Raw genomic sequence first — 24,482 nt, 5'->3', positions numbered from 1 at the left:
TCTGTTGTAGAATCTTCAGCCAAGCCAGCCGTCGCTGTCATTATAGACCGTTTCCAGGCAGAGCACTGAAACTGGGTCCTTGTTCTTCCAGAATATTAATCTTATTAAACATGTAGACACTGCTTCCAGAAAAAAGGTTACAAAACAAAACTAGGGCTGAACAAAAATAAGCATATCGATAAAATAGAAATCATATTGATTGATATCGATAATTGTCAAAAAAAATTCTAAATCTACATTTTAAGTGCAGCCCTGGCCATTTTATGCTGTTGCTTAATGACCCATTTTTAAATAAATGGATTCAAACAAGCCTTTATTCATCCAGCTTTTTACAAAAACTAAGTGTTAAAAAAGTTTTTAAAAAAAAGAACACGTACTCTCTGAACTCTTTAAGGCCTGATAGAGCTTTCCTGGGTTTGTGATTGGTTGGGAGGAAGTAATGACTGTAGTATTAACCTACATGATAGGCTAGAATGCACTGATCTTTTATTGAACTGTTTATTGACCCCTGTTTTTTATATTGCAACATACGTCTATCGATCGAAATATATCGTTGTTGAATTATCTTCCAGAAAGCTTTCTCAATTCAAATGTCTGGAGTAGTGTGGAGTTCCAAGCTTTATATTATTGCCCAAAAAGGCCTCGTTATGACTTAGAAAACATGCAAATTAAACCAAAAACTTATCCACCCCTTAGTCATTAAGGTCATCGTTGGAAATTGGAAGGAATCAAACCTATTGCTGTGTTGTAAGTTTTTGAAAGTTGAAACCTAAGTCCTCCACTTCTGTTTAAGGTTGTTTTTTTTTAATCTCTTAACTTAAACAGCTTCCTTCACACCCCTTTCAAAACATCTGTCTTTGTCCAAAATGTGAACATTTTGGTTCTCAAAAGAGTGTCTTTTGTCCTTAAGGTGTAGGCGGACAGCAGTTTCGGTTTAATTTGCATGTCATCTAATCCAGAACAAGACTTCTATGGGCAATAACATAAAGCTTGGATCTCCACTTACTCCAGACATTTTGAATTGAGAAAGCTTTCTGGATGGGAAGCGAAACGTCTTCAAACTTCGGAAAAAATAAATAAAAGTCCAGTTGTTTTTGTTTTGTAACTTTTTTTTTGGAATGATCATGACCTGGATGAATCTTCACCAGCATGTAGACGCTGGCAAAAGCTGGATATACGAACAGCGGTGAAGGCCGTTGTTTTATGCCGTGTTTGTAAGTAGCCGGCTGCCGCTTTGGATGTTTCCACAAGAAGTGATAAAAAACCCACCAAAGGAAGGGGAAAACTTGTAAGTTCTCATAAAACGAACCGGTTTTTATGGGTTATGTGGCAAACTGAAGCCACAGTATTATTACTGGAGTTTATAAAGTGCTACCATTAGCTTTTTTTTTTCTTCCTTTTGTAATAGCTTCAACATGTTGCAAAAGATCACAAAGCAAAACTCAGAGAGAGAGAAAAAAAAAAAGCAAATGTTTATTTTCTTGATGTTGTCGTCTTGAAGACCTGTGATTTATTCCAGCTATTTCATGAATAGTATTAGAACCTTGGTCAAAATGTCCAAAAACGTTATCCTAAGAGTGAGAAAAAGAGGAATTGGGGGCCGGAAGGGGTGGGGGTGGGGTGGGGGTGGGGGGGGGGGGGGGGGGGAGCAAAGGATACTGGCACATTTTCAGTGTTAAAACTCAAGATTTCTTCCCTACTGAGGTTCGGGATCTCCTCCACTCAGATGTCGAAACAAACCAATGCACACATGGAGGCACGAACAGTATAAATGTCCCAGCTTCACCCATCCCAGGTCAGTTTAAAGGCGGAAATTCAATAAAAAGAGTTATTTTTTTGTTTCTAGCTGATCATCGGCTCAAAAACTGTCGATAATTTAACATTTACAGAGAAGACGGCTCCTGTATTGCACATACCATCGCAGTCCCCAGTTCAGGCTCTAACGCTCCAACACACACACACACCTGTAATCATTCACAAACTAAATTAATCCAGATTGGTCCTCACACACACTCGCTCAGAGCAAAGCTCACCGTTTAGTGCCTGTCCCGTGACACGGTAAACAAAAAAAAAGAAAAAACATTCGGCGACATTAAAAAAAAAGAACAAAAAACAACAGAAACCCCAAATTCAAGAGAAATAAAAACATCTCGTCCACCGACACGGGCCCCTCTGGTGCCTGACCAGGGTTTCTTGACCCTGAAGAGTCCAGATCCGTCCAGTCCTGAGTCCGTGAGCAGAAGGGGGGGGGGGGGGGGGGGGGGGGGGGGGTGCATCGTGAGCCAAGCCGCCGCCTGTGCTGCTGAGTCTGTGTACCTTCACCTGCTGGGTTTTACAGTCTGCTGGGGACAGGAGTAATACTAGCGCATGTTGTTGTAGTTGGAGGAGGAGGTGGAGGAGGAGTGGGGGTTGTAGTGGTGGCGGCGGGCCGGAGAAGACGTCTCTCCCCGTGGATCAGTAGGTGGCGCTGGTGGGTTCCCTCCCTGTGCTGAAGAGTATGTCCGCCTTGGAGCTCATGACGTACGTCAGCAGGAGGGAGGTGAGCAGCACGGCGACGCCCAAACCCAGCGTCAGCATCTGGAGGAGCGACAGCAGGAGTTAAGCCCTAGAAAACTTATCTATAACTGTGCAAACCCTTTAAATGAAACATATTATATAGTTTGTTTCACTTCCAAATAAGGCTGGACGATATAGAAAAAAAGCTTATCGAAAAAAAAAAAATGCATATTGATCGATATCGACAAAACCATATTTTATGTGCAGCTCTGCCTGGACATTATATTGCTAAATTATTTAATTCTAATAAAGAACACAAACACAGAATTCCAATTAAATCTTTATTTAACCTACTTTTTTTTAACCACAACAGAATTTTTTTTAAGAAAAATAACTTAAGAGACCTGAGTTATGATATTAAATAAAGACTTTATTATTAAATAAAGACCAAAATAAATATACCAAATAAATAAATACATAAATAAAATAGCCTATTTAGGTGGGAATAGTACACTAGTTACTTCGCAGGTCCGAGGTTGTGGCGTGTAAGGAGGACGCAGACTGCAGCTCATTTTGCACTGATTCCCCGCAACAGTTGCACAATTTAGGGAGCGCTGTTAGAGAAAAACTTGCATCCCGGAACTTTATATATAGAGGAAGTAGTGACTGTAGCATCAACTAATATGATAGGCTGAAAGGAAGGAAGAAAAACTGTTTCTATGGACCCTATTTTTTCCTATCGACCCCACACGTCTATCAATCGATATATATCGTTATTGAATTATCGTCCAGCCCTACTTCCAAAGCAGTCAGAGCTGCTTGCAATCCTTTAAAGACGCCATGATAAGCGATTTTCCGGGCTGTCCAAAGGGGCCTGCAGCTGCTTTTTCACTCATTCTCCAGTCTTTTTAGCTGACTAACACACAAGTCTATCCTGTATCTTGGGTTTCAAACCATAGAAAAACTCGTTAGGCGGGTGAGCAGAGACCAGAGCTGAAGAATCCGTCAGACGATCATCATAAAACGTTCAGATGGTAATCTAGAATCAGCTCATAATACGAACACGCGAGTCCAGATAATAGATAACAGACGGCCACTAATAGGAGTTTAAGTTAGATCAGGGGTCGCTTTTTACACTACGTTTTCTGTGTCAACAAAACACGGGTTTATCCCCTTAAGTTTAGCAGCCTTGTTGTGTCAGAAAAATTCACAGCCACGAGTTAAGCAGCTTAACATTTATTTCTCTCACAGTTTCTCCACCAAAGCGTTTTTTTTTTTTTCCAGATAACTAGTCCAGTTTTGCTCCAAAACGTCTGAAAATGTTTGGTCCTTCCTTGGTTTTATTCTGAACTGCTGCTGAGGACAGCAGCCCAGGAAGAGACACTAATTACACAAAATCTCTGTATTTATTCAAGTGTCCCTGTGAACATTTGCCCAAACTTTACTGAATTATTTTATCAAAGCGGTTTCAACCAACATGAACACATCGCAGTCCAAAACCAGCTGATCTCTGATCAGTACGAGCAGCGTGCTGCCCTGCGTCGGGGGACGGATCTCCCTCTGGGACACGAATCCATCATTGTTGTACTAACTGTACTACACACCGTAATGTTTAGACTATAAGGCGCACTTAAATTTTCTCACAAATTGATGGTGCGCCCTATAATCAGACGAGCCTTAAATATGATTAAAGTTGTGCTTACTGGCTGATTTTATGTAGTACAATGTGCTCAAAAATCTGTTAAAATGTGAAAGTACGACTTTGTTTAGCAATGAAGCCGCTCCACTCAATGGATATTAGGAGCATTACGGTACACTGTGTCACTACCTGAAAGGACCCCTGAGCTGTCTACAAAACTGCCTGACTGTAATGTTGAAACTAGAAGTGCATTCATGTAAAGGCAGCCTAGAGTACGCGCTAGCCACAATAAACCTAGAAAGTTAATTAAATATAAAAGTTACATTTATTTTGGCTTTATGTTAGAAACAGGGCAGTTTAGTCCAACTACTCTGTCCTCCTGACAGAGACGGATAGAGAGCTGTGGATGTGAAGGAGTGATATTACACACTTGGCAAGAAATTAGTGTGCCTTATGGTCCAGAAAATACAGCATGTAACACATTCATAGTGTCCTTGGGCAAGACACTTCACCCAAATTGCCTGATGGCGGCGATGTATGGCAGCCTCGCCTCTGTCAGTCTGCCCCAGGGCAGCTGTGGCTGCTAACGTAGCTCACCACCGTCAGGGTGTGAATGACTGTAGTGTAAAGCGCTTTGGGGTTGTTGGACTAGTTGAAGCTATACAAGTACAAGTCATTTATCATTTAAAGCAAAGCAAATTAACAGAAAGGTTCAGGCTGTTGAACTCGAGCGAGTTGCTTCACTTCCATTTGCCCGATTCTCGACGTTCAAATCGCCGACTGTTCATCTGATCGCGCCTTTAGCAGGAGTAACATGTAAAGCACTCGCTCCATTCGCCTTGTTCGCGCCTTTAGAACCAGGTCAGAACTGCTTTTTATGGATCCGGGGAGAAGCAAAGAGCCTTTAAGCACCACTTCAGCCCTACTTCTTCACCATGATGGGTCACATAGAAAATAAACGGAAGCACAAACGAACGTGAGCTCCTTTTATCTTCTAATACTCTAATATTTCAGGGAATTGGGCGGTTTAAACATGGCGCTACCAACACTTTGATCGGCTGCTTGTCTCCAGAGGCACCAGAACAAAAGCGGGCTTTGTGCTGGTGCCGCTCAGATATAATACTGAGATAAAACCACAGTATCAGATTCTGTGCTTCAGAGATCTGGAAAACCAAACCAGTTCAAAGCATCCTTTAGCACCCAAACCCGCTTTGGTGTTAAAACCCTGACTCAAAACAAATTTGATAAGCAAAAATAGGTAGAAAAAGTAGAAAGAAAAGCCAGAACTGCTGATCAAGATCAACCTAATAGATTAAAAGAAAGTCTGGAAGCAGAACCTGAGAACAGAGGGAAGACTCGGGACTGCACAGAGTAGTCACCCTATAAGTACGCTGTGGTAAAAGTTCACTAAATGCATCACTGTTGTCTAAAGCTGTGATTTAGTTTCTGATTTACGTCTGGAGCTACGTTATCGCCGCTGGTTCAAGTACATCCTGCTGCAAGGAGGGAAGTCTGCGACGGAGAATCCTATGGCTGTCAGGTAAGTTTGACACAGTGCTGCATTAAAAAGGTGATTTTAAGCAGACACATTTAGACATCCAGGGTTTTCCAGAACCCCCTGAGTAGAAAACATTTAAGATTTATTATCTGTAAAGTCGGCCTCTTTATCAGCTGTGGGTTGGGCTGGGCGATAAATCAATTTAATCGATTAATTCGAATTTACAATTCTTTAAGATTTCATTTTTTGGAAAATCTGGATTTTATTTTGCCAATACACTCATTGGGTTTCCATGAAGAGAACAGCATGTGATGCTGATTATATGTTTAGGCAAATGTATTGTCAAAATATTGTTAAGTAGAAACTTTTTTTACCATAATATGAGGTACTTCATTTACTTATTTACTTTTTTTTTTTTAAACTTAGTTTGAAGTTCACAAGTGCAGTGAAGCTTGTTCTTAGCTCAATGTGTAATACCACTAGCAGCAAATGTTTTGTTATATTTTCATTGTTTATAATGGCACGGCTGCCATCTTGTTTTTACAAGCATGTTTCACAGCTTGTTTTTAGTTACACTTTGAATTCAGGTCAACTCCCTGACGAAATGCTTGACATAAAAAGCAAGGTTTTAAAATAATTTCTTTAATTTCTTTTTATGAAACAAAAAGGAGGAAAAAAATCGATTAATCGGATTTGGTATGATAAAATCTGAGATTTATTTTTTAATCCATATCGCCCAGCCCTAGCTGTGGGGTACATTTAATAAAAATAATCATGTTTATTTGTTGTTGCAGCTTTGTTCGCTCCAGTGAAATGCATTTAACCATCTGTCAGAAAGCAGAGGGCTGCCACTGTGCAGCAACCAGGGAGCATTCTGGGTCTGAGGGTGTAGCTCAAGGACCCACAGTGGCAGTCTTGTGGGATTTGAACCTGGGAACTTGTGTTCTTCTCCTGGTTGCAAGCGCCCTGCTGTAACACTAGGCCACCACTCTCCCCTTAGAGTTAGAAATTTAAAAAGCCTAGAACAGATTATGCAGATTCTTTAAACTGAAATGTATGGATTTACCCGAGTTCTTCCAGGAACTTAAAACTCAAAATGATCAACGAATAGGACAGCAACTTAAGCTTTGACACTGCAAATAAAGCTACTTATAAATCAAAGCAAACAGTCCTGTATTAAAACAATAGAAAAATCAGAACTTTATTTGAAAATACGGCATAAAGTCTGGAGATTAAAACATTATTAAAGACTCTGTTTCCTATTTTCAACCTTTTTCAGAACATCTAATTCCATTAATACTCTTCCAGACCAACACGGCACAGGAGCCACAATCCCTCCTAATAATAATAATAATAAAAAAGATCCCTACATAACGCTGGTATCAGGTCAACAGACGATACAGACCCCAACACCGCGGGCCATTAAGCAGAACACGGCTGTGTGTCGCCTTCGCCGACTGATTTACCTCCAGGTCGTGGCTGGCCACCAGGAATATGCGTCCTTTGATCTGCTTCCAGTTGGACTCTGTCCACGTGGAGTAGTCTTGGGAGTTGTAGTCCTCCAGCTCGAAGGCCGGGGAGAGGGCTTTGGTGCCGTGCACCGTGGAGCGAACGCAGAAACCCTTCCTCTCCGTGCTGTTGGGAGGCGCTGCACCCTGAACCCAAGAGTAGCTGTACAACTAAAGGAGAGAAGAAGAAGTTAAGCGGAGGTATAGAAACGTACTGGTGTCCTTGTTCAATAGGGGGAAAAGCTGCTAATGTTAAAATTAATGAAGTTCATTTGAAGAAGAATACATTTTTCACGTTTATTTTGTTATTTTATTACAACCTTTAAATTTAACTGGTCACAACTAAAATGGCATATATATGTTATATAAATAAATATAAGGAACTATAAAGACAATTTTATTAGTTTTTATACTTGGTTCCCATTAATTCTTAAAATTTCATGTGAATTTCAAAATTCACATTTCATCATTTCATTTAAATGAAAATTAAATCTGCAAACTGAGTGGAAGGAAGGAATGAAAGAAGTTTTGGTGGAAAGAAAGAAAGAAGAAAGAAGAAAAAGAAAAGAAACAAGAGCAAGATATCAAAGAAAAAGAGTTATACCCCAACAGCGTGATCTCCGCGAGTGCTCCCCAGCACAGCCGGGTGATACCCCGACCCAGGTTGCAACCCAAGCGTGATCCCCGCAAGAGAGTGATAAAGAACGAGTGATAAAGAAAGCTTGCTAAGCGAGAGAGTGTCCAACCGCCGAGTGCTAAAAAAAAAGGTGAAATCACACCGGGTAAACAATAAAGAAAGAGCAGAGATGATTAAAAGCCGCATGTGAAAAAAAAAGAAGGTGTTAAAAAAGCCGCCCCCTGATTTAAAAAGAAATGAAAGGCAGTTGATAAAAAAGAAAGTGATAAAAAAGGAAAGTGATAAAAAGAAAGAAAGAGTGATAAAAAGAAAGAAAGAGTGATAAGAAAGAAAGAAAGAAAGAAAGAGTGATAAAAAAGAAAGAAAGAATGATAAAAAGAAAGAAAGAGGGATAAAAAACAAAGAAAGAGGGATAAAAAACAAAGAGTGATAAAAAGAAAAAAGATAGGAAGAACCAAAAGAGAAAAAGACAGACAGAAAAGAAGAACTTGTCTTTGAAGCCACTGTAAGCCTCACATGTTTGCTCTCCTTGTCGTCTTGGTTCTCTCTCTGGTTCTTGCAGTCTTCCTGCGTGACGTTGGCGGTGCTGCCAGTCAGGTTGGCCAGCAGGTGCTGCACCAGGACTGTCGGTAAACTGGTCTGCCGCTCCACGCTGATGTAGAAGTTCGCAGTCTCGTTGACTGAGAGAAAGCAAAGAATATTCACACAGTGCCGTTTAACCTTCACGTTTCCTCACATTACAACCCAAAAACTTAAAAAGGAGCAATAACGGAAATGTAATTTTTTAGATAGAAAGTACTAAAAAATTGTTTTGTGAAGAACTAAAGGTTTCTTTTTAGATGGACTATGTTATAACGTCACACACCATCACCCTGTCTTGTTCTTCAGTCTCTACTTTACGAATGCCCTTGCCTGGCATCCAACGGCGGAGAGCACGCCCATCTGACCAAATGGTTCTCTTTCTAACAGCATTATAAAGTTATCAGGAACTCACTTCTTCACTAGACATGTTCCTCCAAAACGGTGATACTGTTCTGCTGTTTTTATCCTTTGAAAGCATGCAAATAGTGAGAAGGGAAATGGGTGCTGAGCTAGAGAGAGGCGTGGCTTGATACACGTCTTGTTTTGGTCTACAGACGATGATCAAGCTCCACCTGGTGGTGAAAAATCGCTTAATGCTCCTTTAAATGTTATTATGTTGGGATTTTTAGTACCAGGATTACCCTATTTTTCAGACCATAAATCCCTTTTTTTTTCTTTTTGATCCCCCGCTCTAATCGTCTCAGTTTTTGACCCGATTTACCTGCTGCCGGTGGTCAGAGGGCCTGGAGGCACCTATGTTTGGAAGCCTTGCCTCTGCCAGTCTGCCCCAGGGCAGCTGTGGCTACTAATATAGCTCACCACCGTCAAGGTGTGAATATCTCACTGTAGCGTAAAGCGCTTTGGGGTCGCCAGACTAGATAAAGCGCTATCTTTTATTACCATAGTTTGGCCAATCCGGCGACTTGTATATCAATTCTAAATGGTATATCATACTGACCAACATGAACCAGGAAGTAAACATTACCGTCTTAAGCCACAAGAGAGTGCTCTAGGCTTGTGAAAACTATATTCTGCTCTGTACCACATTAACTTATAGACTGAACACATGTTTGTTGTTTAGCTGCTTCCGTCTGCATTCACGCAGCAGAGCGTTACATGGTGCAGCTTGTAGGGACCTGGACCGTGACAGAACCCTGTTATTGGGCTGTCTGTGAAGCTAATAGCAGCTAGCGCTAGCTTACAGGTCTGTTGTCCGGGCAGGTTACAACTTCACTGATGTAAGTGAGCTTTATGTTGCTCTGAAACATCCGTGTCGTACTGTTAGCTTAGCACGTAGCACCGTTACGCTCACGGTCTAATTTAGGCGTAATTCTGACAACTTTCAGCATAACGGGCTGTTACGCTGAAATGTGATGGATAAAACCTGCTGGTTCAGAGTTGTTAATTTACCCCATTCATCCTCCCAGGTATGTTCCACGTTATTCAGCGGGTGTGGATGCAGCAGTGCAATTTAATAAGTTGGCCTACCAGGTTAAATGTCAGTTGAAAAATAAATAAATAAAAATAGGTATAGCCCGGTGCGACTTGTGTTTTTTTGCACTGGATTGTATCCAGAGGTATCGGATCACAAGGGCCTGAAAACTAATTCACGTAATACAATTTGTCACATAAAACCCTACAGAAAAAAACAACAACTTGTGAATCCTAAAGAAAAAACGTGACAAAATATGAAAAAGACCCAGGGGGAGGATTACTTTGTGAGGCAATGTATTCACGGAGGAAAATAAAAGTTCAAATTTAGTTGTATTAAAAAGAAACAACGACTTACTGAGCTGAGCCGCAGACTCTGAAGACACAAGCTCCTGGATCCAGGAGTTATTCGACGCTATGACGAAACTGTACAGCATTCGGCTCACCTGAGACAAAATGACGACACGGTTCTTATCACATGGGAAAAACATGCTACTGACCGTAAATTAACGATCCACTGATACAGAATTTATGATCCATAAGAAAAGCTTTTATGAAAACATCTAACATCACGGACAGGAAGTAAATAACCATAACCTGTAACAGGGTGAAAAAATAAACATCATTCATGACATAAAACAAATAAAACGTCTGAAAACCACGTGTTAAAAACTTCAGGGTTAAATATTTATGAACCAATTGCTTATAAAGTTATAGTCACAGACAATTAAACATGAAAAAAAACAGCTACTTATAAAGAATGTGAAAACAACACTTGAAAATTAATGGAGAAATCACAAAGTATCCAAGATTTTCTACATTACAAAATTTTACATATTAAAGCCTTGAGCAGTTTACATCTGACCTTGGCTGTAAAGAAGTAATCGCTGATTTATGGGCTTCTCTTCAGATCAAAAACAACATTAAGGCCTGTCTCAGATTTGCCCGACTTTATTAGACTGGAATGTTGTGTGCATTAAATTTTTATATCTGGCAAAAAACATATTTTACATGTTTTTTGCCATTTTTAAAGCATTTAAATGTGCATTAAATGTTTATTTTCATAAGTCCAAAACAACATACCTCAATGAATGAGGTTCATTGAGGTATATTAACTCATCTCTCCTTTGATTACTTGAAAAAAATGACCCATAAGTTAATGGATTCCTAAAATAATCGATAGCTGCAGCCCTAAACACATTAAGAAATCTGTAAGAAGACACTTTTCACAGAACTGTCAAAATGTAATAGTCTGTGAAAAATAAGGCTCCCTGTACAAAATCTAGATAAATACAGAAAAAGCTCTGAAATATAAAATGTGGAATACTTTATTTTCATCAGGACTGTAATTTATTCTCTCAGCTTTTGAAAACAAGTGATTGTGATATTTATTTAGCTGCTTCACTAGAATTAAACTTTCCTTTTTGAATAAAACGACCAAAATAAACTAACTTTCAATTATAAGGTATTTTTAGATGCATCCTATTCTTGTTTGCTGTGATGTTAATAGATGAACTGTGTGTAAAATAGACATAGACAAAAAAATAAATAAATAAACATCAAGATGGTGCGTAAATGAATGAATCGACCTTGTACAACACATTAATAAACGTCTTACCAGCAGCTCGTCTGCTTTAATAGCGCTGACTTGGCTTTCTTCTCCTCCAGCCTGAACAAACAGAGCTCGAGCCACCATGGTCGCCAATTCAGCCAGAGACTGAGGACAGAAAACACGTTTAGAGCTGCAGCTCAACAACAGCTGATAGCTGACAGGGAAGGATGGATAGATTGACAAGCAGATGGATTAATAAACAGATAAAGGAATGAAGGGTGGACATTTGGATAGATTGGTGGACTGACAGACGGATGCATAAATGGTCCGATGGAGGGCATTGCATCATTCCGTTGTGGTCTATATATTAAAGTGGAGCCCCCCCCCCCCCCCCCCCCACACACACACACACCTGCTGCCAGCCATCCACTGTTACACTGAAAAACAATCCTGGTGAGGACGATGCAGTGTAACAAATTGTTAGTACACCAAAAAGCAGAAACTACTTTTAGCTTATTTTATCCTTGAGCTTGGACTACAAAAAAGTCACGGTGGGAAATAAAAATGTCCAAATTTTCAAGCCAGAAGTCCATGACCTTGTTTAGCAGCAAATAACGTGACGTAATTATTTAAAAAATTGTAATAGAGAACAGAGAAAACTGAACGGCTTAAAAAATATGACCGAAAAACAATCTAAAGATATTTATGCAGCTCCTGGAGAGACTACAATAAAACTGTATGCCTAAATAGAGACTCGAGGTACACAACTAAATGTTTTAAAGGGTTAAAAAAAGTGGATTGTCCCCTTTAAACATCAGTCTAAACATTAACAAGCAGCCGTACCATCGTATAAGCTCTCACCTTTGCCGTGTCGGTGACGTAGTTCAGCTGCTCCTCTGGCGTCAGGTTCGGAGGGTACGACATCTTCAAGCTGTCTGCGTTGTCAAACATGCTCTGGTAGTACCTGCACACAGAAACAAGTCAGCATCCACCAGCACTACAGTCAATGGCGGTTACGTCACAAGGCCCCGAGCCAAAAAATAAATAAAAACAATAAATACATGTTGGCGAAACTGGAGCTGTAATCCTGGATAACGACGCCAGGGAACGGCCGAGCCCGCAGGAACCTCTGTAAGGACGACGGAGGTAGCGGCTGGGTGACGCCGGGTTCCTCCACGGAGACGTTTAAACCTTTAGCGGCCGTCTGCAGGTTGGAGACGAGCTTCTTCACCTACAGCAGATTGATAGAGAGCAATCAGCAATCTCCTTCTCCCCACAATTACTTTTCTTAATCCAGCATCAGTGGAATAAAAGGATTGGACACCAAATTACACAAGTTGCCTGGACGCTGAATCACGTGTGGTTTGCATTAAGGAAAACTAAATAAGACCAAGATAAAAACGCAACATGAAAGCTCCTTAACTTGCAGACTGACTCAACGGACGTGTGCTGTGAGTATAAACCTGTCAGCTACTAATTCTGCTATCAGAAGCTCTGAGGCAGAAACCTACTAGGTTCACCTGAAAACAATAATCTACCATTTATTACAGGCAGGGCAAAGCGTCATACCTCTTCCTCGACGCTGCCGTTTCTCCTGGAGACAGGATCTGTGTGAAGCCAGACCTTCGAGCTGGAAAACAGTCCAACCTGGAAAACAGAATTCAACGTAATTTACAATTCACGTTTTGCGTTAAGTACGCAAAAAGAAACACACAAAGAAAACAAGAACAGTGTAATGTAATTTGCACCACCGTGTACAAAACAACACAATGTGCAGAGAAGGTGGCGTCACAAACTGACAGGACGCTGCAGCAGCCAATGCAGTCTCTCTTTCATTATAAACTTCGATGTGAAAAACGATTTTGATCATTATTAAAAATAACCTCACGATTCATTACATTCATCCAGCATGCACCAGCTTTATACACGATTACACAACATTAGTTGTTATACTTTAAAGGCCTATATTGATCGTTTCTAAATAACAAGAAGGTAAATAGTATTTGGGGTTTGGGTTGGGACACGAGAAATACGAACAACTAGACGCCATCATGGTCCTCACCAGGATTATCTGTCTGCGCAATGGAAGATATGCTGATGTGTTGTTTCACTTTTTCAGAACGCATTCATACAACTAAGAGCTGCATGGTGCAACTCCAGGGCGAGCCCGGACCGTCAGAACCCGGTCACTGGGCTGTCTGTCAAGCTAATACCAGCTAGCATTAGCTTATGTGGTCCAGGAGGTTTATAACTTCACTGATGCAGATACAGGAGCTTTAATATGTAACATCTGTGTTGTACTCTTAGCTTTAAGCATCATTCAGCAGTTCTTCTTTTTTTTACATCTGTCTGTTTGCCTGGAAAAGTTCCTTAAATCAACGTTTTGTGTTAATCTTGTCTATAAAAGACAGTCGCATATTTTCTTCTGCTTGTTCTCCACATGTTAGCAGACTTTAAATGTTCCTGCAGCAGCTCTTTATTTGGGTCAGGTGCGCGGCTGCAGGGAGGACACGTGTCTGGGGCACTGCTGCCGGAAAAAGTGCAACAATTTGAGCAGATGGTAATAGGTCAGGGGGGGATACCCTCAATAAAGGGAGTCCATTTGTCAGCTAATGAAGCGTACTTTTGACAACTGACGGCGTAACGGGCCTTTACACTGTTACATCTCGTAGTTTCGGCTGCCTCATGATTTAAAATAAAAGAAAAACGACTTTTCCGACGCATACCTGTCCAATCTCCAGCACAGAGTGAACGTTGTCCAGATCTATAGGGAACTGATTCTTCTCCATGTCATACACCATCCTCGAGCTGCCGATGTAGTCAAACGTTTCCTGTAGGTAAAGAAAAAGCGATGGTTAAAGGCGAACAGGCTTGCAGGGAAGCAAATCGAACCTGGCGACGTTTGTTAAAAGTGGCGACCGAACCAACCCCGTGGAAGAACGTGTAGAAGATGGTTCGGCTCAGCTGAGCCTCCTGGGTGGCGTTTCGTAGAGCGTGAGCAGCCGCCAGCAGGGTGACGAGCCCAGACGCCGCACTCTCTGCTCCGGGACCGATTTCAGAGAAAAAGGATCTGCTGTCAAGCTGAAGACATGGAGGCAGGGGGAAAAGCAGAAAGATGAGTAAATTTATCCACCCTCCGACTAATCAAACAATATGCTGCCACAAACTTCTTCGTATAATATTTGAAAATTAAATTTTTATTGTTAAACGAGTAAGATAGATGTCACCATGAATGTTTCTGTTTTACTTCACTATAATAATTACCAATGGAAAAACATGCACACATAAAAAAAACAAAAAACGATTCTGTGCTGGGGAAAAAAATGTCACCCACTTTTATTTTCCAAATACTTTTAGCTGCTACCAGTTGCATTCTGGGGAAAAGGTAAGTTTTGTCCTTAATAGGAGTTTCAATCACCATTTTCAATTTTAAATGGTTCACATTGCAAGAACACTAAAATATAATAAAATCCACTTTTCTAGACAAAAATTTGGGGAGTTTATTGTACATTTTGTTCTACTTTTGGGGAGTGTGAAAAAAAAAGTTATGGGAATTAGGGTTGGACGATATAGAAAAAAAGCATATCGATAAAATAGAAATCATATTGATCGATATCGATAATTATCAACAAATTCAAAACATGTATTTTAAGTGCAGCCCTGGACGTTTTATGCTGTTGGTTCAAAGAAAAGTCCGGTCAAAATCAGAATTCAAACTGCTGAAGGTACTTTAAATAAAAAACTATTACATACTGTTCAATAAATGATACGTTTTTTTTTAATTAAGAGTAATTTTCATTTAATCATGTTTATGTGGAGGTGTCCATCTTGGTCAAGAATAGTACTGTCACCTCCCAGTTTGTGACGTCACATCGCGAGACCGGCTGTTGAGCAAGTCCCAAGGCTTTTTAAAAAAAAGAAAGTGTGCTCTCTGAACTCTCTGAAGGGGAGCTTGGTGACAGAGCTTCCTGGGTCTGTGTTGTGATTGGTTGGGAGGATGTAGTGACTATAATATTAACCTACATGATTGGCCAGAATACAAAATGAAAGAAAACTGTTCTTCTACTGAACTTTTGACCCTTTTTTCTATCATCCATATAGGTCTATCGATCCGATATATATTGTTATTGAATTATCGTCCAGCACTAATGAGAAAGTCTGACTGTTTTAGAGGAATAAAAATACAGAAATAAAGAGATCACGATGACACTAACCCGGGCCGTTGCCATGACCATACTCTCCCCCGCCTTGTGGCCCTTCTGTGTTGTGTTCAAAGGTTTAGCAGGGGCCCAAATATTATGGTCACCCAAAGGCTCGCAAATTGATTCTAAACAGGGGAAGCAAGCAGAACAATATGTTGGAACGTAATAACTACCAGTAACACAAAGCACACAGAAGAAATGAACCACACATCGAATAGAATGAAAAGCCGCTGTTTTTTATTCGGCGATGCTGTGTGTGATTACCGGGGCTGAAGGTGAAGCCGTTGGTGTTTCTCCTCATGCAGGTGGCCGTGTTGGTGACGGCAGACATGTGGGAGAAAAGCTGCATGGCGCAGAGCGGGTACTGGGGGTCGCTGCCATTCACGGGGCGGTTGTGGTCCACGTAGCACTGAGAACAGAGAAAAATGTGCATAGTCACCCTCTACCTCGGCTCGCGTTCAAGACAACAGGCAGGAAACACAAATTCTTTACAGTAGTCCAACAAGACGCTGCAAAAGTTCATTATCTTTTACAGAGTAGCTGCAGAGGGAGCAGCTAAACTGAGCGGATCACTATAGACCAACTATAGGCACGCATGTGATGAAATACTGACTGTGGCACTACAGAGTGTTTACTCTGCAGGCAACTAGTTACACTTGGTTTTATTTCAGAGATCGACTATTCTGTAAATATCATCTGCTTGTGTGTATTTAATCACAGTATAGATTAGTTCTGAGTAGGGCCATATGATTTAGCCAAAAATCAAAATTGCGATATATTTCAACCATAATTGCGATTCAATTTTGACCTTTTTCCTCCATTAACCACAGGCAACAAAAATGCCCTAAAGATAAAGACGTTTGCAAACAAGGACAATTTAAAACAAGAAATTTAAATGTTTTTATTAATCAGAATATTAGTTTTCAAGAGAATAGCTTTTAATTGAGTTGGACATCAATCCATGTTGAACATAATGTGCAACCAACAAACAAATTTATGTACTAACCAGATTGACCGCTACTTAATGCTATGGTGAGATTCCAGAAAGTTTCTGGTAAAAAGTATGATTATATAAACACTAAAACAAATAATAAAGTTAGATTGTCTCACTGCTGCTCTTCCATGTGGAAGAAAACCCACTTTATTAAACATATTACCGACACCTAAAGGACGCATTGAATCCATTAATTGTTACATAGCCAAAAACTGCAGACCTCTGGGATTTGGAAGTTGCATTTTTTTAAAATTGTGATTATATTGCAAACGCAATTAATTGTTTAGCCCTAGTTCTGAAGGTAATCGGTTGCACTGGCATTTATTTATCTATACACAGGCAAGAAGGAGTTGAATCCACCAAATACACACAGAGTTTTATTTCTAAATAAAGTTTGAAAGCCATGGGTTTGTTTTTTTACTTCCACTTTACGATCAAATCCCAATAAAACACAAGCAGTACAAATACTTTTACTTAGAACTGTATCAGAAAAATGAAACTGAAAACTGAGATGTGACAGAACTGAAAGCCAGCGTTTATGGCGGAGGTGAGCCGCTTTGTTTTTGCAGTGAAACTGAGGATGACCAGCAAAGTGTCGGCCATTTTGGGATCAGAAAACGATTATTTTTTAATCTGTGTCACTGTTTAATCATCCTGTGCCACATCTTAACTTTTATAAAAACACTTTAATTTGCTGCTAAACAGCTGTTTCTGTCCCAATTCAGACAAGTTTGGGGAAGCTCTAGTTGTTCCTGTGTGGTTAACAATCATTTCTATTTTCATACGTCCCTCAGAGATGGAAAATAGTCGATTTTCCATCTCTGAGGGAATCAAAATCTACCTGTTTTATGAGCTGCGTGTCATTGTCGTCCTTCAGGGAGAAGATGGGGAAGTCAAACTCCTCGTAGGACAACCCGTTGCCCAGGGGGTTCCACACTGTGGTGTTGCAGTGGGCCAGAGTCGGACCGTAGCTCTCCGAGTACACACCTGAGTGCAAAAAAAAGAAGAAGTTTGCTAATTTTTCTTCATTTTTGTTAGCTGTTATCTGAAACTACAGGTTGCTGGGGCTGTTGAAAGCCGTTAATGGGGAAAATAACAAATAAGATAAGTCTCAGATGTGGCATAAATAAAGAAACGGTCCGTTATCTGGGGGCAGCATCTACATGCGGATAAACCTTGGAGCCTTTGCTGTTTCACAGTGTCGACATGTCTTCCAATGGCGTGTATCTGCTGCTCTATAAGAAGCTGATGTAAACCCAATTCTCTGGCCTGTTTAGATTAAAAGTGTTGATGTATAGTTTCCGTTTCAGGAGTCATTTCCTACTAAAGAAGTATTCAATATATTCAAGGTGTGACCACTTCTTTGGGGTAAACCACCAACAGGTGGTGGTAATATTACCATTTCTCATCTTCAGATTCCTGTTTGGTTGCATTTTTATTTGGTTATTGCTTTTAATATAAATGCTTAAGACTTGCTAATGGACTATCCGTCGTCATGACACCATCCAGCTGATCAGGAAATACCTAAAATAGCTTCACTTTCCTCACCTACAACATCAGCTTTCATCTGTTAGTAAACAGATGTTTTATACTCACAAAACATGTCTTAAAGGTACATAGCCACATTATATGCTTATAAAAAAAGATAAAAAAATAACGTTTGATCATGATCAAATAAGGTTGTATACACCAAGCGTCTATCCTTACAATGTTTTAATTGCTCTTTTTGAGCCTAAATTGAACCCCAGCAACGGGCGAGATGAGCAGATATAAACAGACGTGGCGCCATCTACAGGCAGTACTGCAGAACTACCAGAAAGCAGGATGCCGACTAATAAATCAATGCTAAATAATACCGGACTGAGCCTGACGCCGCGCAGTAAAGCGGCCACTCGGCGAGATTAACACCAGCTGTTACTAATTAAATACACTGATCTACAGCAACTCTAAGAGCCTCATATCAGAGCATCAAGGAGAAAGAAAATTCCCGTTCATAAATGGAAACAGGGACACAGCACCAAGGTGAGAACCAATCTCTCAATCAATTTATTCATAATGGTTGTATTTAAGACTGTAGAGGCTAAGAAGTGCATTACTATTATCACAGTATTGATAAGGATATTTATTCATGTCAGTCAACTCTGCGGTCACATCTGAGCCTCGGCAGGTTTAGCTTCAGTGAACACCAACGTTCAGACTGTATTCCCAAAGACATTCAAGTCTTTTCCCTCTTGGAATCATTTATGTTTTACATTTTTTTGTTTACACTGGAGCTTAGACTGTTTTTTCATTGTTTCCACAGTTCGCTGGGAGATGCTAATATCCGTTAACTGCTTCCTTGTTTATCCCCTGGGCATGCACAGTGTTGTACTTCCATTGTTATTATAAATAAACACAAAGGGCTTTATTTACCAACAAATTGAGCAAAAACAAAGAGCAAAACACCAAAATAATACATAATACCCCAGTAGAACATGATAATCTTTCAGAAAAACTTTATATGCAACCAGAGTGAGCTACTTACGTATAAATAAATAAAAAGTCAAATAACGTGGCTATGCACCTTTAAACATAACCTTTATTAACCGAATAATTGGAACGCTAGCTCCACAAAAATGACTTCAAGAACTAAACTCAAAGTATTCGGTTTTACTAAACCATCTGTATCGACACTCAATGATTTAAAAGCCTTTGCCTGACAACATTTTATTTCCTTATGTGTAGCGACACGTTTTAGCCTGACTCGCTCCACCCACCTGAGTTCTCGTTGGGACACTTGGTGTGTGGGGAGAAGCCCTGCGGTGGATTTGCGCTGGGCACCACAACAGCAACGCCGGCCACCCTGCTGGAGCCGTTCTTCAGCTTCATCATGACGGATCTGAGGGACGGAAATTCAACACGTGGGAGAGGAAACCAGTTACGCACAAAAACTGAAACTATGATTTAAAATAGATGCATTAAACACAAACCGATACATGTCATGTATGTACTTCTGTTCATTTTTAATGCTTGAAAACCTACTATGAAAAAGACAATGTTATGCGTTTGTTTATTTATTTATTTAATCAGGACAGTGCACGTTAATGAACATGAATGATCTTATACTCCTGTACAGATTGTAAATGAGCCAGATTATAGCATAGTTGCTAATTTACATCTGTCGTCCTGAGGCAGGGAAAATAAAAAAAACAAATAGACACACGTTCAAACAATGACATTACAAAAATAAAAGTAGTGAGTGCATGACTGAGAACTTTTAAGAAACTGTTTGAGGCGCTTTTTAAATGTGCAATAAGTGGGATGTGTCACCAATAATAAAAAAAAAAGTAGTTTTAAAACAGAAATGACATCCAGCAGTCAATCATACCCTCACTGAGAGGGGTAAGTGACAAAGGTCAACGTTAAAGAAGCAAGCTGTTCACCGATTGCTCTATTCAAGCACATTAATAAAAGGTTGGGTAAAATGTGGCAGGTAAAGGTGGACAAGCAGCAGCTTTAATAGATCCAAGAGCCCCTAAGGACAGACGCATCCAGGACATGGGCTACAACCGTGGCATTCCTGGAGTTAAGCCACTCCTGAACCAGAGAGAACGGCAGAACTGTGTTACTTTTGAGGAAGAGAAAAAGAGCCGGACTTTTGTGCAAAGTTCTCTTTCCAGGTGAGAGTATACTTCATATTTCCTTTCGAATTTTAAGTCTAAAGTTTGGAGAAACGCAGGAGAGGCCGGCAATACAAGCTGCTTGAGGTCCAGTGTTTTACCGTGTTTACAGTCAGCGCAGCCATAAGCCTGGAAATTGTCATGCTGCCTTCTACCGACAAGCTTTACGGAGATGCTGATTTCAAATCTAAGTGGGTTTGACTCCTTCCCACACGACCAAAAAACACTAATACCTGCTTTAATGACCTGACCTAAAGCCTATAATGTTACCAGGACTGCGCGGACGAGCTAACGGCCAAAATCAAAGCAACCTGGGCTTTCTGCACCACTCAGCAGAGCCGCACGCTGCAGTAATTCATGCAAAAGGAGCCTAAACTGAGCGCAACTCATGTGCAAAACACGGCAAGACTTTTTAATAAGCAGACATTACTGGTCGAAAATCCTTTTTGTTGATCCTGTGTATTATTAACATTTTTGAGAAAGTGAATTTTCATTAGCTATGTGCCATCATCATCAAAATTAACAACATAAATATTAATTATATGACTATGAACTGGATTTTATGAGTTTCCATTTTGGAATAAAAATACAAAAGTAAAATTCTGGTGATGCAACGTATAAGATGCACCTGCCATCTTAAATAAAAAAATCCTGCCAGCTACATTCACTCTTCACTTCAAAAAGATATTTTTAATTAGATTGAATAGTGAATAATTTATATACTCAAACAAATAATGTGAGTTTTCCTGAACTTACAACCTCTATCGGTGCGTCCACTGCTGGATAAAAGCAGCAAACTGTACCTGGTGAAGAGCGCAGACTCCATGATCACCATGTAAGGAGGGTGGAGACCAGTGCGAAGCACCCAGTCCAGGTTTTCTTCTGACTCAAGCAGATGGAGTACTCCAACATCACCTGACAAAGACGCTGAAATCCAAGGGACATAAATACAGATGAGTAACTGTAATAAAACAACGCAGTAAACGTCCTGGAAGCTCACCCTGAGATGTCATTGGTTGTGTCGTCCCTCAGGATTTTTACACACAGAAGCATTTATATCATCTTCAACATTACTGGTTGCTTCACGTTTAACAAAAAATCTATTTATTTAAATTCAAGACATTAAAATAATCTATATCCCTTGAAATAAATTGCAACCACTTTGTGATGTGGAAACATAAACTTTGGTCCTCTTCCAGCTCTGTAACCATTTTAGTTAATTTCTTAATTATTTCTCTGAAAGCAAATACATGCAGATTCAAGCTATTATATTAAATTAATTTCTTGACATCTACCTTTAGCTTTAAAAGGTGTCTTATTTTGTCTTTCCTATTTAAAAGCACAAATAAGTGCAATGAAAGCCTGTGTAACCCCTGGGATTTCTGATTGAAACGTCCTCGAGGCCCTGAGCAACTAAAACAAGAATGTTTCTGATTAATTTATAGGAACTGTTAGGGGAAGAAAATAATTAACTTTTCTTAACACTGGAATAACTCAACACTCCAATTAAAAGGTAGAATTAACAAAAAAACATTGTTGTGATGGTATGCCACTGCATTAAAAGACAAATGTATTTTAAGAACTTTAACAACTCTTTATCATGGGTATCAACAAACAACCTGCGGGAAGAACCGGCCTCTGTGGCGGCCGGTTTTTATTAAACAGCGCTCTGTAGCGCCAACCTGGAGGCAAAAGAAATGTTCTGTCCATGATTGATGCTGAAAAACTAGTCCATGCATTTGTTAATTCAAAGCTTGACTATTGTAATTCTTTACTTTCAGTAAGTACACAAAATGCAGTTCAAAGTCTTCAGCTGATCCAAAATGCTGCAGCAAGAGTTTTGATAAAAATCAACAAGAATCATATTTCTCCAATTTTAGCTTCCTGTTAAATTAAGAATATAATTTAAAATTCTCCTTCTAACGTATAAAGCCCTTAATAATCAAGCTCCATCATATATCAGAGCTCTGATTACCCCGTATGTTCCTAACAGAGCACTTTGCTCTCAGACTGCAGGTCTGCAGGTGGTTCCTAGAGTCTCTAAAAGTAGAATGGGAGGCAGATCCTTTAGCATCAGGCTCCTGTGGCTCTACGCTCTTTCAGGAGGAGTGAATGTTGCTTGTCAAGACTCGATGCAATCTACTGGGTTTGCTTAGACAGAAAACTTTTCGATTAACCTGTATAATCTGATTGACTTTGGAAAGTGTCTTGAGATGATGTGTATCATCAATTGGCGCTATATAAATAAAATTGAATTGAAAAAGTCTAAACAGTTTGTGCGCAGGATGTGTGCGGGGTCTGCAGAGATGTTAGTCGGCCGGTGACCTTCTATGCAGACCCTAGAGTTTTTGATCTAGACGTTAAACACGTCATGTATTTTACAAAGACTATGACTAATATGAGACAGTGATGCAATCGAAGCTGCAAACTTTAGCACAGCGAATAGATTTAAATGACTTAAATGATTTGAATAAATTCGTTTTTTTTACATGTCACTCGGTTCTGGTGATTTTCAGGCCTTCCGACAACTATGACTCTGAGTTATACTCACACTGGCAGCCAATTTGATGAGTTGAATTAAGAAGTCGCACACATGGCATTGTGTAGTTCAGTGGGATGTAGATCTTGTTTTCCATTGAATTGCAACTGACACCTGTAAGAATAAAGAGGGGGAAAAATGCATAAAAAGTATAAAATGTATGAAGAAGGATGTAAAAACTGTAATTTAACACAACCCACTGTTCATGTGAAAATCCCATTCTGTTATAAAGTTTACAGCGTTCTGAGCAAACCATACAAAACTTCACTATGGACTTATCTGAGATTTTTCCACAGCAGCCACGCTTTAAATATGGAGCCATGAATAAGCAATCAGATGGATGGATATTTTAGACAATGTGTAAGGAAGTAACATCTGTAAATACAAATACTTGTTCATGCTTTGTCATTTTTTTCCCCAAACTCAATGATATTTGGGAAACACTTTTAATTTGTTTGCTGCATCACAACAATAAAAAACAGGCTTCCAGAATCTAGAGATGTTTTACTAATTAAGGCAGAGCCTAAGAGCTTAATATGTAGGACTCCTGATATTTACATATTTTGTTGTTAAAAGTACCTTCTGGAAAAGGGGAACAAACTGCTGTATCACAAAGCCTTGCATTCTCTTAAGCTCTAAAACAGATTCATGTTTTTTTTTTATGTTTTTATTAATGTGACTGTGGTATTTCAATGAAATGAGTATTAAAAAAAACTGTAGCTTTAGTCTGGTATGGTGGGAATGAATCACGAGTAATCACGCTGATGGCCAGCTGCTGCTGCGATGAAGTTGGCTTCTGATTCAGAGCTCTTCCCTGCCTTTCAAACTAGGACTGACTTTTTTTATTATTAAAAGGAAGTGGTTGCAAAGCAGGACAAAAATTTGCCTTTTTAAAAAAATTAAAAAAAACTTTTGCCAATAAAAACATCAGAAACAGTAAACTGTTTCAAAGAACATCTAATTAATGCAAATCCACTAATCTAAGAATGATGTTTCTAGTTTCTCTTCGTCTAATTGTGAAGTTTAGTTTAAAGAAATTTCTGTTTTGTAGAGAATAACAGCGTTGACTGATAAAAGTGGGCTCGATCAAAGGTGAGCTGTATTCCCCAGAAAGCATTGATATCGCCATTTTTTGCGCTAACAAACAGATAAAAGGTTTCCCAGATCACAAACTGTACTCATATAGCTTATTATTATAGAATATAACTCATGTTTGATTCTATGTATTTAATATTTTAGTCTTAGCACCCGTGTTGAGAACTCCCGTCAAAATTGGCCCTGATTCCTTTAAGAAAAAGAAAAGTACAACAGCCCTTCACCGGTGCGTCGAAACGAAAGCCAACTTCACCGTCGTTTCTTACTTTTCTTGAGCAAAAGTCAACTCTGACATTTGACAAGACGATATGCGGTTATTTTCTTCAGCTTCACGTCGCTCTTAATATATCGAAATAACTCCCAGCCCCGAGCGCCATTGTTAGACGTTCATAAAAAGGAGCTCAAAATTCAGATCAACAGGCAAACAGGGAAGCGGTTGCTACGGCTAAACTAGCTTAGCATCCAGCTAGCTGCGGCACAAAGAAATCCAACAAGCTAACCCAAATAAAGACAGACAGACTTCGGCTAGGACTAGACAGTTAGCGTCGCAAGTTAAGCAGCAATAATGCAACTTACAGGTGAAAAACAAACATAATGTCGAATATACAATCCATTTGTTCGGCAGCAAATCCATCTTCCTGGTTTGAAAG

General features: G+C 39.7%; 1 protein-coding gene across 1 annotated transcript; it reads right to left on the bottom strand.

Annotated features, from left to right (window-relative positions):
• Positions 1-2,248: 2,248 nt before the first annotated feature.
• ncstn (nicastrin) lies at positions 2,249-24,466 on the bottom strand. Its single transcript, XM_036138586.1, has 17 exons — positions 24,409-24,466; positions 22,750-22,851; positions 21,002-21,125; positions 19,296-19,417; positions 17,381-17,526; positions 15,810-15,954; positions 15,558-15,670; positions 14,272-14,424; positions 14,070-14,174; positions 12,913-12,990; positions 12,405-12,574; positions 12,205-12,307; positions 11,410-11,508; positions 10,150-10,237; positions 8,295-8,458; positions 7,100-7,312; positions 2,249-2,577 (listed from the first exon to the last, which is right to left on the bottom strand). The coding sequence occupies exons 1-17, from the start codon at positions 24,464-24,466 to the stop codon at positions 2,455-2,457; spliced, it is 2,106 nt and encodes a 701-aa protein (XP_035994479.1). The 3' UTR covers positions 2,249-2,454.
• Between the last annotated feature and the right edge of the window lie 16 nt (positions 24,467-24,482).

The sequence above is a fragment of the Fundulus heteroclitus genome, chromosome 6 (assembly GCF_011125445.2).
Source record: "Fundulus heteroclitus isolate FHET01 chromosome 6, MU-UCD_Fhet_4.1, whole genome shotgun sequence".
Lineage (NCBI taxonomy): Eukaryota > Metazoa > Chordata > Actinopteri > Cyprinodontiformes > Fundulidae > Fundulus > Fundulus heteroclitus.
The sequence above is the reverse complement of the archived record's forward strand: the minus strand, read 5'-3'. Positions and strand labels throughout refer to the sequence as shown.

What these genes read in the sequence shown, in the direction of transcription:
- ncstn (XM_036138586.1), bottom strand. Translation starts at nt 24,466, where the DNA reads ATGGATTTGCTGCCGAACAAATGGATTGTATATTCGACATTATGTTTG. An exon ending in GAGTCTGCGCTCTTCACCAG is followed by an intron (nt 19,418 to 21,001) that starts GTACAGTTTGCT and finishes TCCGTCCCTCAG; the next exon opens with ATCCGTCATGATGAAGCTGA. An exon ending in ACGACAAGGAGAGCAAACAT is followed by an intron (nt 7,313 to 8,294) that starts GTGAGGCTTACA and finishes TCTCTCCTTTAG; the next exon opens with TTGTACAGCTACTCTTGGGT.